The sequence below is a fragment of the Anguilla anguilla genome, chromosome 10, assembly GCF_013347855.1.
Source record: "Anguilla anguilla isolate fAngAng1 chromosome 10, fAngAng1.pri, whole genome shotgun sequence".
NCBI lineage: Eukaryota > Metazoa > Chordata > Actinopteri > Anguilliformes > Anguillidae > Anguilla > Anguilla anguilla.
The window spans coordinates 40,957,210-40,975,055 of NC_049210.1; the positions used below are offsets into that span (position 1 = coordinate 40,957,210).

Genomic DNA, 17,846 nt, shown 5'->3' on the forward strand with positions numbered 1-17,846 from the left:
CTCTCCCTCCTGGTCAGCAACAAGCATGAGTCATCATCGATCTGGTCAGGAATGTGATGAAGAGCTCATCTTCCTCTAACCCACGGGTCTTCTCTAGCTCCAATCCTGGTAGGCTGCGGTGCCTACAGGTTTCTATTTTGGTTTCTGTTCGATCAGAGCTTGAGGCCTTGGAAACCAGACCGTTACGCCAGTCAGCGACTTTAAAAAAGAGTTTAAGTTCCGAAAAACTGCCCACAGACACTGCGAGCATCCAGGTCTGGAGTTTGAGATCACTGCTAGTTACCTTCATATCGGTGATGGAATTGCCGTGTTCAGGTTGTGGCCCGTGTTCAGTGATGTGTTAATGCGTAATTATGATGTGGTCAGTGTCACTATGGCCAGTTCTGCCCTCAGAATCAGCTTCTTTCTCCGGTAGACTCCCTGGCTCTCTGTACCCCTGGATCTCTGTTTTACCAGATTTGTAAACCCTGTGTCTTACTTACAATTGCCTTTTCTCACCTCCCTCCTCTCTCTCTCTCTCTCTCTCTCTCTCTCAGTCTCCTGGCTCAGGCTCCACCTCTCCACAGGGGGCGGAGTCTTCCGGGCAACACCCAACCCTGCATGAGAGCAGTGACAGCTTTGAGTCCCCTTCCCCAGCCAGCAAGGAGGTGAGCATGGACCGGACAGGAGGGCTAGCACAGGCTAGCACAGAGGAACACAGGCTAGCACAGAGAAGCACAGGCTAGCACACAGAAACACCGGCTAGCACAGAGAAACACAGGATAGCACAGAGAAGCACAAGCTAGCACACAGAAACACCGGCTAGTTCAAGGAAACATAGGCTAGCACAGTCAAATAGGTGTTAATCCAGTGAATTAAGGATTAATGCAGTGAATTAGGGGGTTAATGCAGTGAATTAGAGGTTAATGCAGTGAATCTGAGGTTAATGCAGTGAATAAGGGGTTAATGCAGTGAATAAGGGGTTAATGCAGTGAATTAGATGTTAGTGCAGTGAATAAGGGCTTAATGTAGTGAATCTGAGGTTAATGCCGTGAATTAGGGGTTAATGCTGTGTAATTGAGCTGGTGCGGTGGAGTAGATGTTACTGCACTGCTACCACCTGTCCCTGCAGCAGGGCCATGCCTGTGTTGTGAATTATTCAAGGACTTCTATAATCCATGTGAACACCTCAGAGCCTGTTTCCTGTTTCACTGGCGATCAGGCCTTCTGCTAACCCCCCAATTAATGAACTGATGACAGACTAATTAAAGCCTAGCATCTACCTTGAGCTTTGTGTGTGTGTGTGTGTGTGTGTGTGTGTGTGTTTGTGTGCACACGTGTGAGTGTGTAAATGTATGTTTGCGTGTGTATGTGTGTGTTTTTGCATGTTTGTCTGTTTTCGTGTGCGTGTGTTTGTATGTGTGCATGTGCGTGTGCGTGTGTGTGTGTGTGTGTATGTGTGTGAGTAACTGGTCTCTGGTTTATCTTCCAGCCCAGGAGGAGTTTGGCCTCCTTCCCGACCTATGTTGAAGGTGAGTTTTTACTCGATGGGGCGGATTAGTTGGAGTGAAGGGGGCGGGGGGGGCAGGGGGGGGGGGTTCAGCTGTGAAATATTATCGCTCCATAACGGGCACATTCTGGACTGTTCGCCCTCTGCACTGTTCGCCCTCTAAAATAACGGATCAGAACTCCCTCTGAGACTCATAGCAGCAGCACATGCAGGCCCCTCTGAACTCTCTAAGAGCGTGAGAGAAACTGGGAGTATTATTATTATTATTATTATTATTATTATTATTATTATACCTGTGTGTGAGAGGAAATGGCCCAACATGAGGTATATGTGAAAAGGACCTTCCCTCGAGCTGCTGACCTACATCCAGGTATCAAGGTGCATAAATGTCATTCCCAGGACTAGTGGGTCCTGTAGCCCCCCCCCAACCCCCCCCCCCCCCCCTCGCCGCTTGGCCTCGGGTGCGGGTTTGGCGATAATAGATTCTCAGCAGGATTGTTCTGTCCGCCAGCGTGACCGCTGATCCCTGACCTCTGGGCTGGAGGTGACATTACAGGATATGGGAGGGGGGGGCACACACACACCCCCCCCCCCCCCCCCCCCCCGCCATCGCAAACCAAACCCCCTCCCCCCGAACAGCATGGGCCATTTTCACACGCACCCCCACGCCCCTCCTGCAGGGTGAGGCTGTGCTTTTGACCTTTCACAAATGAGAAATAAACATGCAAAAGATACACCCATACACACACACACACTACAAGATGCCCTTCATCACACCAGCAGAAAGCCATTAGTTCTCAGTAGGTGGTATAAATCTCCTGAAATATGATATCTCCTTTGATCCCTGCAGCTTGCCATGTCCATAAAATGGCCTCCATCTTGGTGACCACCTTAGTAAACCATGCAGCCTGTGCTTGAGCTTCTCAATAAAACAATATACTTTCTTCTTGTTTTTTCATTTGTTAGATTGTTTGAAGGTAATTCGCTAAATCACAGAAATGAACATAGTATTTTTTAATTAACATTTTTTTAAAATTCACACAAAGGCCATAGTAACACATGCCTTATTTAGTCTTAAGCTGTCGTTTATTACCTTATCAATATATGTTATCAATAAAAAATGACTGTGTTACTTAAATAATTAAGGTCATACGTTGTTGTGAAATCCAGACTCAGAACTGAGACCACTCCTGAATCATCTCTGACCAGGTTTATTTTGCTTCTTGCTCTCTGTCACCCCTGCTGGTTTGCTTCTGAAATTGCACCCTGGTGTGCTACAGTTCCTGGACCTTGCGACCCAGAGGACCTCATCGATGGCATCATATTCGCCGCCAACTACCTGGGCTCCACCCAGCTTCTGTCGGACAAAACCCCGTCCAAGAACGTGCGCATGATGCAGGCTCAGGAAGCCGTGAGCCGGATCAAGGTGAGGACACGCCCCTGGGCGGGGCCAACTTCCTGTTTCCCATCAACACTTGTTTTCTGTGGTTCACTTCCACTTCCTCTTCCTTTTAGACGTACTGCCCCACCCCCACCTACACACAGATCTCCATAGAGGATGGTCAAAGATGCTGTAAGATAAGACAGCCTTCTCTACCCTCTACCTTTGCCACAACACATCTTAAAGATCGTGTTGCGTGATGAGTTTAATCTGGACTTTTTAAATTGAAATGAACATGGTCCTATTCCTGTTTCCTGAGAGTTTCTGTTTCCTGTATAAGTTTTGCATAAAGGTACAAATACGCACAGCAAGGAAGAGAACACCCAGCCTTGTGTAATTATGCAGTAATTCATCAGGGCCATCTGGGTATGGGGAGGGCCTGTGTGAAGTTGGCAGCCTGAGGCTTTCATCATGATGCACTACATGCATGCGTGTGTTCCAGTTATCGGGGAATCACCCTTCTCAGCCTCCCTGGGAAAGTCAATGCCAAGTGTGCTGGAAAGGAGGGTACAGGGATAGGCAAACCTCAGATTCAGGAGGTTTCGTCCAGGCTGCTGAACAGCAGACCAGCTATTTTGCCCTCTCGCGGATATTTGAGGGGGCGAGGGAATTTGCTTATCCAGCCTGCATGTGTTTTGTGGGTTTGGAGATGGCGTATGACGGGGGTCCTCGGGGTTTCTCGTGGGAGGTGCTGCGGGATTATGGGGTGCCGGGGCCGCAGCTGCGAGCCGTTCAGTCCCCCCGTGTACTCGGAGCGAGAGCTGCGTTCGCGTTCTTGGCTTTGAGTCGAGCTGGTTCAGTGTGTGGGTCTGCCCCAGGGAGGAGCCCCGGGGAGGAGCCCCGGGGAGGAGCCCCAGGGAGGAGCCCCGGGGAGGAGCCCCAGGGAGGAGCCCCGGGGAGGAGCCCCAGGGAGGAGCCCCAGGGGCAGGCCGAGGACACGCTGGAGAGATTATGTCCTCCAGCTGGCCTGGGTTCACCTCGGGATCCCCCAGGAGGAGTTGCAGTTGGAGAAAGTCGCTGGGGAGAGGGATGCCCTCCACTGTTTTTGCGACACAGCCTATCCTACGCTACACTGCTGATACATAGTAGACAATAATAGAGTACTATAGTTACTAGTATTTAGATTAGCTTACTACTATGTTTATTAGGATTTAGGACTCATAAAGCAGTCATATCTCACATATGAATATGAATATGAATATGACCTCATCTGGTCACGTTTCTAGAACGTGCTGTCATGCTGCTCTGAATGGACCTGTTGTCACTGTGAACAGTCATTGTTTTTGCGTGTCTCTTGTTTTTTTTCCTTTGTGGACCCACAGATTATGATTCGGATCTGCTGAATGAAAAGTGCACTAAAGTCTTTAACTGCACTACCAATACGAGAAAATTATTACCCAAAAGCTCTGACAGTAGTCATTTAAAATTTGTTCAGATAAAGAAAAAAACTGAAATTATGAAATATAAACCAGCAATTGCGAGAATTTCTTCTTTTTTTTGAATAAGAAGCAATTAAATAAAATTTATGATTTTTCTAAAATATTATAGAATTCAGTAGATTTGGAAAACATGAAGTCTGGAGAACATGATTTGTTAACTGGAGGTTGAGGGTTTGAATCCCAGAGTGCGGGATATCGTTGTAGTGCTCTTGATCAAGACTCTTAACCTGAAGGGCTTCAGCAAGGGGCCAGTCTTATTAATGGTTAATTAAAGGAGTATATGTATCATTTATTAAAGTGAATGAGTCACTCTAGATTAGCTTGGACAGCATGCAAGCAAATAATTAATAACAGTTTCTGGGTTTCTAGGGTGTAATGAGAAGCTATTAAAAATGTATAATCAGTGTTCAGTCTCCACTTGTGATTCATTATTTGATAAATATGGAATACATTTCTCCATTAAAACAGCACGGTCAGAAAAACTGTGCTCAGCATTTGCTGGAGATATGTTAAACGCAACTGATTTCTTCAAAATTCTGGCTACACGTAGATCACACAAGTTTTGAGAATTTTCCTGCTTTCCTCACCCCCTCACTTCCTGTCACATGACCCAGGTTCTTCCTGTCATTTTCCTGGTGCATTCGTCGTCATACCTCCAGTCCACAGCCTGTGACTCAGCATTTTTTATCCTGAGTAAAAAATGCAGCCAAACTTCCAAAATTGCTGTTTGTTGATTTGTTTGTTTTATTGTATTTTTGGTCACATGGTCGCATATGCTGTAAGGGCCATACACAATTTTGTTAATTTTGTTATTGCGTTTCTATTCATTTTATGTAGTTGGCATTGAGACACCAGGCAAAAAAGATTCAAATCCAACATTGTGCTGCTGAAATTTTACTTCTTTCTTTTCATATATACAATGAAAATAAATAAATAAACTTGTAAATTGTAACTTGAAAAAATATTTCAAATTTGTCAAGCACAATAAATATTTTGACAGTATGTACTGCAAACTGTAATACTCTTCATAGGGTGGTTAGTGATTGAACAGGTCCAATGAGAAACATAATTTTGGCAAAAAAAAATTATTTAATAGAATCATTCTGTTGTGGAATCATTTTGCATTCAGGGACGTCAATCTATTGGCAACAGCTGAAATAATTTTTCTGTGTCTGATTAGAACATTTCTTTGTATTTCCACCAGAATGAAACTTGCTCCAGCAGATAATTAAACAAACCTTGACTCACTCATCAAAACGGAAAGCCGAAATTAATTTTATTTTAATTATTTTTTTTGTTTTCAAAAAGCACGTGGGCCCCCTGGTGGACAAAATGGGAACAAAACAAAGAGTGAAGTAAAAAGCTTGCAAATTGTGAACTCTCTCTGCTTTTTGCTTCCGTTGTTGGAGACTTGTGCCAATCTGACCTGAAGCCAGTAATTGAAATGAGAAGGTGCCAGGTTGGGGGGGCTATATTATTGAGCTGGCAATGAAGGTTTGGTAAATGTCGGTAAATGCAACTACTAAATGAGTCTGCTGAGGCATGCTGGAGGTGCTGAGGGGGTTTGCGCGTGCAGAGACGGTGGTGTCCATGGCGACTGCAGGAAAAGGCTGTCTCTGAGACAAGATCCCGACCTTTTCAGTGGGGAGGAGGGGTGGGGGGGAGGGGGGGGGGCAAGGCCCTGTACTGAAGACATCCTGCTTCCCCCTTTTCTGGAGGGTTCCAAACTCAGGGCTGCGGACTGTGATGCCCCGAACTCCCAGAACCAAATGTCCGCGTATACGCATAAACATCATCACCTACTGCATAAACACACACAGTCACAGTGCACAAATCTTTACTAATGGGACCATAGTTCCCTTTAAAAAAGGCCAAAGCAATTGTATTAATGCCCTAAACTTCCCTACACCCTAAAATTTCTACCCCTCTGGCTCAGCTCAAACCCTGCCCCAACCACACCCAAATCCACCCTGCTCCACCCTGCCCCTGCCCAGCCACACCGGGCCCCACCCCGGCCCCACCTTAGCCCTGAGCCCTGTTCCCTGTGCTACTCTAACCAATCTCCTGTCTCTTATTTGTTCCATGCTAAGCAGACGGCCCAGAAATTAGCCAAAAACAGGAAGAAGGTGCAGTACTGCCTGCCTCCCGGTTTGATGTTTTTTGCCTGTTGCTTTTGTACTTCTCCCTTTGTGTTATTTTGCTGCTCCGCGCTCCCTCTCGCTCTCTCTCTCGCTCCCTCTCTCCCTCTCGCTCGCTCCCTCTCTCTGCTTCCTTTGGTTTTATTACATTTTCTGAATCCAGCATCAACAAGAAGCACTTATGTTGTTTTTACGGTCAACCATTTCCATTTTTTTTTCTCTGCCCGTATCTTTTCCTGTTTCATTCCTCGCTTCATGTCCCACATTCTACAGCTTGTGTAAGAAAAAAAAGAAGAGAATAGAAAAGAAGAGTGCTGACGTGGGGAGGAGGGGGAGAAGGGTTTGGGCTGTGAATGTGGCGGGGTCTCCAGGGTGCAGGCGGTTTGTGTTTTGGGGGTGGGGGGGGGGGGATGCGAGGGGGCATTGCTGGATGCAGAAAATGGCGTGGCAGACGTGATGCTTTGTGTTGTTGGTGTGCTCCGCCCTTCCAGAAGCTTCCTCCTTCCTGCCGCTCTCGCTCCCTGTGTTTATATTGTGCTTCACTCCTGGTTTCAGTTTGCCACTTTTATTTTTTTAAAAACAATGCCCCCCCCTCTCTCACTCTGTCTCCATTCTCACTCCCACTTTATCTCTCCCTTCTCAATCTCTCTCTCCTCTCTCGATTTCTCCCTCCCTCTCTTTCTCTCCTTCTATCTCTCCTTTCTTTCTCCATCTCCCCCCCTTTTTCTTCTCCACTCTCTCTGGCTCTGGCTGTTGTCCTTTTTAAGGACAGAAATGCCAGGGCAGACTTCCCCTGGCCTCTGAAGCGGTACTCACCCCTCCCCCGGCTGGCCTGGCTGAACCGCGTCCGTCACCACGATTGCGATTAAACCGCGCGGGGGCGGCGGCTCACTGCTCACACGCGGGTCGCCTCTGTGCTCTGACTCCTGAATCGGACTCATTCAGGAGCCAAATACCCTCCTGAGTATTTGGCTAAAATGGTTTTTGTTGGAGGCACGCCCTCGTCCTCTTCTCGTTAAAAGCACACACCTGTCGTGTGACCAGTGATGTCACTGCCCCGCCGGTCCTCACCTGGACGTCTGAGGCTCTGACCGCCTGACCCCCCTGACCTCTGAGCTGTGTCTGGGGTCAGCACGTTGGCTCCACCCCTTCATGGTTTGATTGACGGCATGCTCCGTTCTGTGTTCACAGGCTCCTGAGGGAGAGGCCCAGCCCATGACCGAGGTGGACCTGTTCATCTCCACCCAGCGAATCAGAGTGCTGAACGCTGACACACAGGTACTGAACACACACAGGTACTGAACACACACAAGTACTGAAAACATACAGCTGCTGGACATACAACTACAGAATGCACAGGTACTGAACACACAGGTACTGGACATACACAGGTACTGAACACACACACATACTGAAAACATACAGGTACTGGACATACAACTACAGAATGCACAGGTACTGAACACACACAGGTACCGGACATACAAATACGGAACACACACAGGTACTGAACATACAAGTATTATGCATATACAGGTACTGAACACACAGGTACTGGACATACAACTATGGAACGCACTGGTACTGAACATACAAGTATTATATATATACAGGTACTGTACACACAGATATTATACAGATAGTTGTTGAATGAAGCATGCTGAACACAAGTGCTGAGAGCAAACGTAAAGATACTGAGGACTACCCACTTATGTGCACTTTCACACTCACACACACACTCACACACACGCACACGCACACGCACACACTCACACACACTCACGCACACACACACACGCACACTGCTCTGTTTTTCCACGCTGTCCTTTGAGAGTGGGTTCTGGTGCCTGTGAGCTAAACGTTGCTGATGTTCACATCACAGTCTCCCGTCTCTCCCTGTCACAAACCCTCCCGCACAAAGTTGCCGTCGCAGCGTGTGGCCCGATAAGATCAGATTTTTTTCCCCCGCCAAAAGTTTGGACGTAAAAACTGAGAAGATTCCTCTGTCACAGCAGGAGGTTCTTTAACAAGGTGAAACACAGGGTGGAGCGAAGAGAGTCTCATCTTCGCCCTGAAGCAGCGCTGTCATACACACAGCTTAAAGACACACACATTATACCTCAGACAGAGGAGCAGTGTGTTTCACTGAACCTGAACACGTGTTGTCATTCTGTGAAAAAAGACTGAATCACAGTAAGAGTTCTCCTCTGAAGAAAAAAGATGGAGGGGCCATGATTTGACTGTAAAAAAACATTCATCATGTCATATGATTATATGTGAATTATTAACATACTTGTTATGTGTGTTGTGTGTTGTGCTTGATACTCCTATCCTTTTTTATTTTAAGATGATAAATTAAAATGTAATTCAACCTCCAATTATGCATCTTACTTAGTATGTTTAAAAGCTACACCAAATATTACTCATATGTGAGCTTTTTGTAGTAGTTTTTTTTTTTAATTCAAAAATGAATCACTCCATACTCCATTTTGATTGCTAATTATAGCAGTAGGAAAGTGTGGATCATATTTTCACACCCAGATGACTTTGATACTACATAGATATTTACTACATAAGGAGATCGTAAGTGCAAATGCATATTTCGGATATGTACAATCAGGACACTGCTCCATTCCTGCTGACCTCACCCTGACCACACCCCCTGTCCCTGACTCCGCCCCCTGTCCCTGACTCCGCCCCTCCCTCCCTCTCTCCTGGCAGGAGACCATGATGGACCACCCGCTGAGGACCATCTCCTACATCGCGGACATCGGGAACATCGTGGTGCTGATGGCCCGGAGGAGGATGGCCCGCTCCAACTCGCAGGAGAACGTGGACGCCCTGGACCCCGCCCAGGAGGAGAAGCGCCAGTACAAGATGATCTGCCACGTCTTTGAGTCCGAGGATGTGAGTCTCCATCCTCCCTCCCTCCATCTCTCCCTCCCTCCCTTCGCAATCGCTCTTTCCTTCTTTTCCATCTCACCTTCTCTCTCGCTCTGTCTTTACCTTTCTCCTCACTTCGTCTCCCACTCTCCATTTCATATCCCTCCCTTTTCCCTTCTGTCTCTCTATATGTCTCTCCCCTCTCTCTCTTTCTTTCTAATTTATTTCCTTCCTCTCCTTTTTCCATCCTTGTATGCCCATCCCTCACTGTGTCTCTCCTGCCTCTCTCTCTTTCTCTCTGCCTCCCTCTGTCTCCCTCAGTTCCGCCCCCCATACGAAACTGTCATGTTTCATGACAGGTGGTCCTTCTTGATGTTTTTTTTATTTCTGTAAGAGTCAGTCTCCCTGCCTCCGTCTCTGCGTCTCCCTCTTATCCCACAATGCACTGCTGCCGACAGCCGCCCATAGCTCTCGCCGTGACGACAGTAAAGCGTCCCTGAAGCGCGGGGTTTGATCGATAGCGCCGAAAAGACGTCACGCGCTTTTCCGTTCCGTCGAAAGCGCAGACGTCCCGAGAAAAGCAGAGGAGTCCCAGCAGAGCCTCCTGCCTACCTGCAGCCGTCCCTGCATGCAAAGCGGTTTTAAAGCAGGGAAGAAGAGCACTGAACGCTCTCTGAAAGCTGTGGAGAAGCACAGTACAGCGATCCTCTGAGATGTCTGTCGATTTAAGATGCACTTGTGAATTAATTACAGGAAGGTAAAAGCACGTGATTTTTCAGAGGAAAGTTCACAAGCAAGTGGAAGTGTTTTTGCACATATTTGTGTTAATTTATTTGAATAAACTCTTCAGAGTAAAATGGAGGTGTTTTTTCACATATGTTAATTTATGTGGGAAAAAAATAATTCACAATAAAATGGAAGTGCGTTTGTAAATGTTATGTACATATGTTAATTAATGTGAAAAAAAACTTCACAGTAAAAGATGAAAGCTTGTACTGTGCTGAAATGTCTCTGTCTTGTCTTGGCCTTTGCTGGTCTCTACATGTCTCTATGAACCTTATTCACCTCTCTCTCCATTCTTTCTCACCTGCTATCACTTCCCTTTTCCCTTTTCCTTTCTCGTCTCTCCCCTTTCTCCCTCTCCTCTCTCAATTTCTCTACCTCTCTTTCCTCCTCTTTCCCTTGCTTCTCTCTGCTCACCCTACCTTCCTGCCCTCTCTATTTACCTCTTTATTGCTATCTCAATCCCTCTTTCACTTCTCTCTTTTCCCCTCTCTCTTGCTCTCCATCTCCCTCTCTCACGCTTCCTCCCTCTCTCTATCACATGGCCCCGCCCCCAGGCTCAGCTGATCGCGCAGTCGATTGGCCAGGCCTTCAGCGTGGCCTACCAGGAGTTCCTGCGGGCCAATGGGATCAACCCCGAGGACCTGAGCCAGAAGGAGTACAGCGACCTCCTCAACACCCAGGACATGTACAACGATGACCTCATCCACTTCTCCAAGTCCGAGAACTGCAAAGATGTGAGTCCTGCTACCCCAGACACCATAAACCAACCAGATAGTCAACTCTGTATTACCAAAGAAACTATAAACCAACCAGATACTCAGCTCATTATTTCCAAGGAAACTATGAACCAATCAGATACTCAGCTCTGTATTACCAAATAAACAATAAACCAATAAGATACTCAGCTCTTCATTGCCAAGGAAACTATAAACCAACCAGATAGTCAGCTCTATATTACCAAAAAAACTATAAACCAATCAGATACTCAGCTCTGGGACTTCCCATGTTCCTTAGACAGCTGGGGAACTTTAGAAGCAAGAGCAGAGCGGAACAGGGTGTGTGTTTCAGTGCTCCTCTGTGTCCTCACCAGGTGTACATAGAGAAGCAGAAGGGGGAGATTCTGGGCGTGGTCATCGTTGAGTCTGGGTGGGGCTCCATCCTGCCCACCGTCATCATCGCCAACATGATGCATGCCGGCCCTGCGGAGAAGTCCGGCCGCCTCAACATCGGAGACCAGATCATGTCCATCAACGGGACCAGCCTGGTTGGCCTGCCTCTGTCTACCTGCCAGAGCATCATCAAGGTGCCCCGCCCTGCCCCGCCCCGCCCCATTCTGCCCCGCCCCCAGAGTGTCACCTATTCCACAGCCTTGTATCCTTACCTGAGAGTCTTGTTAAACTATCAGGAATTACTGTGTACATAGTTATACAAGTTATTACTATTACTATTATTTTTAATAAAAACATACTTGTGATTACAATTGTAATGATATTAATTGTTACTGTTATTATTATCATAATTATAACTGTAAATACTTAATATATTAGTATGTATAGTTAGAGTCATTATGTAATAATAGAATTATCCTGTATAATATGATGCTAATATGTTATCCTATAGGTTCCACTTCAATGGCCGAACATTAAGTCGCTGCGTGTAAGTTATGATTGATGGGGGCGTTTGATGCATCTTCTCCTCCGCCCCTGTAGGGATTGAAGACCCAGTCCCGGATAAAGCTCAACATCGTGAGGTGCCCCCCGGTGACCACCGTCCTCATCCGGAGGCCCGACCTCAGATATCAGCTGGGCTTCAGCGTGCAGAACGGCATTGTGGGTATTGTTCCGGTGATGCTGTGAATAAGGGTGGAGTCTGCCTAATTAGGGTTTTTTTTTTTTAAGGCATCTTCTCTGAACAACAGCAAAAGGAACCAGGTTAATGAGATCCAGTTACAAGCTTGGGAGCATAACCCCTAGTTTACCAACTAGGTGTTTCAGTGCAGAAAATATATAGAGGTGCTCAAGATTGGTTTCTGAATCTTGTGCTAAAACTCCAACAAAAATAAACCACCCTTCCTACATCTGGCTACATCATCATCATCCTGCATGGATCTGATTGGCTAGTTCTTTGCATTCCTCACCTCACAGGGATGATTCTGTCAGGCCATTGCTGTAAAAGGCATTTATTTACCTTGTTAGACGAAGGGAAAATGAAATGTGAAAATGTGGTAACCGTGGCAATGAAGAGATACTGCTCATATTCAGTCTCTCTGGGCAGCAGGCTATAATTATGCAGTAACCATGGTGATAAACAGGCACTGGACAGGTTCATATTCTCTGGGTCGGATGTTGTAACCAAGCAATAACCATAGTGATAAACAGTCTGCTTCGGCAGCAAGCTTTACTGTTAGGGTTATGAATATGGGAAATGTTAGGGTTGAGGCAAGATTAGTTTTATATTTAGGAGCTTTTGTTAATGGTCAGTGCAAAGGGTAGTGTTTGATCAAATTTTTTTATTTTTTCAGCTGAATACTGTAGCCGTATGGATTTAGATTTAGATACTTTTTGACTGAAATACATATTTCATAAAAAAATTTGTTCAAACATGCATCCATGCATTTATTTTGTTTTATTTATGATATTTCAATTATCTATCATTCCATTCCATATTTAAAATGACTTCTAGGTCTTATTAGGGAATTGAGGGTTTGACTTTGGGTTAGTTTTGGAATAGGGGAAGTGTTCGAGCTAAAACAAAGGTTAGGGTTATGTTTCAGACCTTGAAAAAAGGTGAGTGCAAGGATTGCTTTCATTTTTAATTATTTGAATTTTTCAGTCTAATGTCCAGAGTGAAAAATTGTTTAAAAAAAATGTAATGCCATATCAAAGATTTTGATGCATAGGAAATTATGTTCATTTAACGACCATGGTGAAATAAATGAACAGAAATGTATTTGAAGAAATTTAAGGTGAAAAATATGATTCAGTCAAAAACAGCAAAATACATAAGACTATAGTCTTATGTCTAAAAAGTGAAATAAATACAAACATCTTTAAAAATATCTTTTTTGGATTCAGGTGGATAGAAAATCATGTTATTTGAACAACCATTGTGAAATTAATGAATAGAAATGTGTTTTATGAAATTTATAATGCAAATGGAAAATGGTACCAGACCAGACCAGGCTTATGTGCAAAAAGTGGAAAAAAAACAACTAAAAATTTTAAATTCAGACAGAATCATGTTCATTTAACAACCATGGTAAAATACATGACAGAAACTTAAGGTGAAAAATATGATTCAGTCAAAAACAGCAAAATACATAAGACTATAGTCTTATGTCTAAAAAGTGAAATAAATACAAACATCTTTAAAAATATCTTTTTTGGATTCAGGTGGATAGAAAATCATGTTATTTGAACAACCATTGTGAAATTAATGAATAGAAATGTGTTTTATGAAATTTATAATGCAAATGGAAAATGGTACAACCATGGTAAAATACATGACAGAAACTTAAGGTGAAAAATGTGCTTCAATCAAAAACAGCAAAATACATAAGACTATAGTCTTGTGTTTAAAAAGTGAAATAAATGCAACAAAAAATAAATAAAAATGTTAAAATCCTTTTTGGATTCAGGTGGATAGGAAATCATTTTAATTGAACAACCAGGGTGAAATAATTGAATAGTAATGTCTTGTAAGAAATTTATGATGAAAAATGTTTTCCCATGGAAAGCAGCAGGTCTTATGTATAAAAAGTTTTTTTAAAATTTTAATGCCCTTTTTTATTCCGATGGATAGAAAACCTTTGCTCATTTGACACCTGTGGTGAAATGAATGAACATAAATGTATTTGGAGAAATTAAGATTAAAAATCTGTTTCAGTGGAAAACAGAAAAATATATGACTATAGTCTTTTGTCTAAGATTTTCTAAAGGTCATTGCTTGACTCACACGGATAGGAAATCATTTTAATTGAACAACTACAGTGAAATAATTGAATAGAAGTGTCTTGAAAGAAATTTATGATGAGAGTGTTTCAGTGGCAAACTGCAAGGTACATAAGACCGCATATAGTCATGTATTCTCCATTTCAGGACTGTGGTGATGGAATGCATGCTGTATCTCTTGGCCAGGGTGCTTTTGGCACGCGGTAACCAGGGCGATGTCGGGTCCATTGTCCATTTTCAGATCTGCAGCCTTATGAGGGGGGGGATCGCCGAGCGAGGGGGGGTGCGCGTCGGCCACCGCATCATCGAGATCAACGGGCAGAGCGTGGTGGCCACGCCCCACGAGAAGATTGTGCACATCCTGTCCAATGCTGTAGGAGAGGTGGGCACTCACCGTCCTCTAGGCTCCTCCTCCTCTGTCTGAGACCACTCCCCTTTTTGTCCATCCACATTTTTCTTTACTTGAAATTATTTTCAATATCTTTTTATTTACCCATCTCATCCCACACAACCACGTGGAAGTGGTGCGCACTTAATAATCCTGACATGCATGTTTGTACACAACAGTTTTTTATTAGCATTCTTTCACCCTGTATGTTATTCTCACACCTAGCTGGTTGGCTGGAAAAGCAAAACAAAGCAGCTGAGTTCAGACGGAAAACGTGTTAGGTATTCCCAAGCGCGGAAGCTTTCAGCAAACAGTGATCCCCTCAACAGTTCCAAGCAAAACGCTGTGATTCTGTTTGAGAAGGGAGCAGATTATGTTCAGTAGATATTCCTGATATTGTGTAGTGCTTGTGTGTGTGTGTGTGTGTGTGTGTGTGTGTAAATTGCATTTTCTCTCTTCCTCCAGATTCATATGAAGACGATGCCTGCTGCCATGTACCGCTTACTGACAGCCCAGGAGCAGCCAGTTTACATCTGAGACTGACTGGAAAAACCCAGTGACCTTTGACCCCCTGAGCCCCCCCCCCCCCACCACTAGTGTTACCCTCCCTCCCCTCAATCTCTCCTGTGCATTAGTACATTTATGTATGCTGCTCACCACTCCTTCCCCACCCTGTGTGTGTGTGTGTGTGTGTGTGTGTGTGTGTGTGCGTGTTTGTGTCATACCGAAGGAGCTTGCGTCCTTATCATTTTCTTCCCCTTTTATTTTTTATTTGGAATCCACTGGCTGCTGGTTTGTTTGGATTTTGGTCTCTCATATTTGATTTATGTATGATGTTTAACATGAAAACACACACACAAACACACACACACACACACACAAACCGTGTGCGCTTCTCTGGTACGTAGAGGCATCTTGATGGCCTTTGTACTGATTTACAGAACATTCCTCCTCTGTCGGGTTCCAGTGGGTAAGGGGGGGGGTGGGGGTGTGGGGGGAGTCTGCTCACCTGAGATTCCACCCCCCCTCCCCCATCCCACTCTTTCACATTTTCATTTAACAAGCATTCCTTAAGATACACGTCTTTCTGCCACCCCGCCCCCCCCCCCCCAAACACCCCCCACCCCACACACAGAGGGAAACAACATAAAACTGGACCAAGATTAAAATTATACATCTGCAAATGTTCCAAGGTAATTCACTTTTTTTGGGGGGGGTGGGGGGGGGACTTTTCCACAAAATAGTTGAACAGAGCAGGCCTATTTTAAGGACTTCACAGGCTGGTTTCTCCAGCTGAGGCTCATAATTAACATTCACAGGATTCTTTTTTTTTTTAAATCACAGATAATTCTGTATACTCATGATGCAGGAAAATAGTATTTTCTCTGATGTCAGTCAGGTTTTACCCAGCACCAGTGGCTCTGACTCAAAGCGGTATCTGTCTGTCTGTCTGTCTGCTGGTGATAGGCTGTTGCCAGCTCCTCTCTCTCCAGTGTGGGAACAAGCCTGTAGAGAGCCCTGGACGGATAAAAGAAGCATCCGTATCGCGGTAGCATTCTGGAAGAGCATCGAAAATGAAAAGTAAAAATTTACCATTTTGCAGTAACTATGTTTGGACTCGGCAACAAATTTGAAAGTTGGGGAAAAAATGAATTAAATCTGACCTTTGTAGCATCTTTCCTAAAGCACAGTCCTGCAGAGAAGTCTTACTGATAGGGAGTTTAGTTTTTTTATTTAGTTTTTCTTTAAGTGCAATATATATTTTTAAAATGTAAGATATAACATTCCTCTGTTTTTTTTTCTTTCTTAGTTTTATTGAATATTCAATATTTATGAAAGGGTGATACTGCAATTTTTCATTTTCTCCTCAGGGCATTCACGTTTTGACCACTTTTTAATACTTGAAAATAGAACCTTTTTCCCCCGAAAACTTGAAAAATGGCGGGAGGGGATTTCATGTGAATTTATTTCGTTTTTTGGAGGGGGAGGGGGAAGGGGAATCTCAGACCAAAGCAACGAAGAAGCTCAAAACAAACTAACAGACGAAGCATGAAGCTGTACATCATGCTGTGACCGTTCTCCAGAGATATAGGGTCACAGCTGCAGTACAGTGTAATGTGGATGCACACCCTACTGCATGACTGGAATGTAAGCACTAGCTATAAATGTACCATACATTACTCCATGATCCCTTTCTGGAATTTACTAAACCTGGGTAAAACTATTATTTGAAAAACTTAAAAGTTTTTGTTTATTTGAAAAACATTTTAGAGGCCAGGACAACTCCTGCAGATTGCTGACATTTTTAAAACATCTATTTTATCCAATATCTTTAAAAAAAAGTATTCATTCATGCAGTAGGATTGTATGTTTTTGGTTAGTAACATGGAATGCATTGTCTACCGATGCTCTATAGACTGGAGGGGGGTGGGGGTGAATTTAATTGGTCAACCTAATTGGACCTTGCTGTTGATTGGCTTCACAATCCTTCCCGTTTGCTCCCCCTACTAATCTTCATTACAATGGACTCATAACACAAGTGACACAAGACCTTGCTGCTAACTTGCTAAGAGTCAACACACAGCCAAGTCCACGTCATTCACCATGCACAGCATAACAGATTAGCTGGCTGTAAACCAATTTGTTAGAATAAATAATTTGGACAAGTAAGATAAAAAAAAATGGATGAATACTGGGATAAGGGGTTTAGGCATGTAACCGCTGGACAAAAACTAACAATTAAAAGTCCCTTCATAGCTATACACCTGTTTCTTGACCCCCATCCCTCCCCCCTCCCCATCCACCTCCCACTTCTACCCACTCCCCCCCCACCCACCCAAATAAATGATCAGATCTAATGTTTACAGAGGTAACTGTGCTGGCATTTCTAAGGTCTTGAAATAGGCCTTTGGGACCGACGTACGGTTACAGACTTTTGTCTGCTATTCATCGCTGGCTGGAACACCGTGCATTCCGCGTACGGAAAACGTCCATCCTCAAATCACCGATCGCTCGCTTCCGAGCGTCGACTTCATCCCTCGAGGATCATACTGGCCTTACTGTCGATTGCTGTATTTTTATTTCATTTTTTTTATTTTAGAAATTAAATGTGAAACGAGAATAACGACGACCACCGCGATCGGTTTCGTTCAGCATGGCGTTTGACGTGCCATCCGTAGGCTTTACCGTTCATGCTTTGTACGAAGTGTGATTACGATTTACTTCACGTTAAAACCAAAACCAGCTGAAAAAAATATCTATATATATATATAGTAGTATGTAGTACTTCTTGTGTGTTGAATCCGGATTGGCAATGTAAACGGACATTGATG

At 44.4% G+C, this 17,846-nt stretch overlaps 1 protein-coding gene across 5 annotated transcripts in view; it reads left to right on the forward strand.

The window, feature by feature from the left end:
* The window catches only part of apba1a (amyloid beta (A4) precursor protein-binding, family A, member 1a), a 64,105-nt gene extending 47,206 nt beyond the window's left edge, over positions 1-16,899 (forward strand). For 4 of the 5 annotated variants that reach the window (XM_035379648.1, XM_035379647.1, XM_035379649.1 and 1 more), the window contains exons 4-14: positions 537-647; positions 1,472-1,511; positions 2,770-2,915; positions 6,463-6,495; positions 7,699-7,785; positions 9,229-9,414; positions 10,731-10,910; positions 11,267-11,479; positions 11,886-12,005; positions 14,368-14,508; positions 14,980-16,899. In XM_035379648.1, the coding sequence (XP_035235539.1) occupies positions 537-647; positions 1,472-1,511; positions 2,770-2,915; positions 6,463-6,495; positions 7,699-7,785; positions 9,229-9,414; positions 10,731-10,910; positions 11,267-11,479; positions 11,886-12,005; positions 14,368-14,508; positions 14,980-15,051 (1,329 nt within the window). In that variant the 3' untranslated portion in view covers positions 15,052-16,899. The remainder of the gene's footprint in view (positions 1-536; positions 648-1,471; positions 1,512-2,769; positions 2,916-6,462; positions 6,496-7,698; positions 7,786-9,228; positions 9,415-10,730; positions 10,911-11,266; positions 11,480-11,885; positions 12,006-14,367; positions 14,509-14,979) is intronic. The other variant, XM_035379651.1, reaches the window with a different exon arrangement.
* The last annotated feature ends 947 nt before the right edge of the window (positions 16,900-17,846 follow it).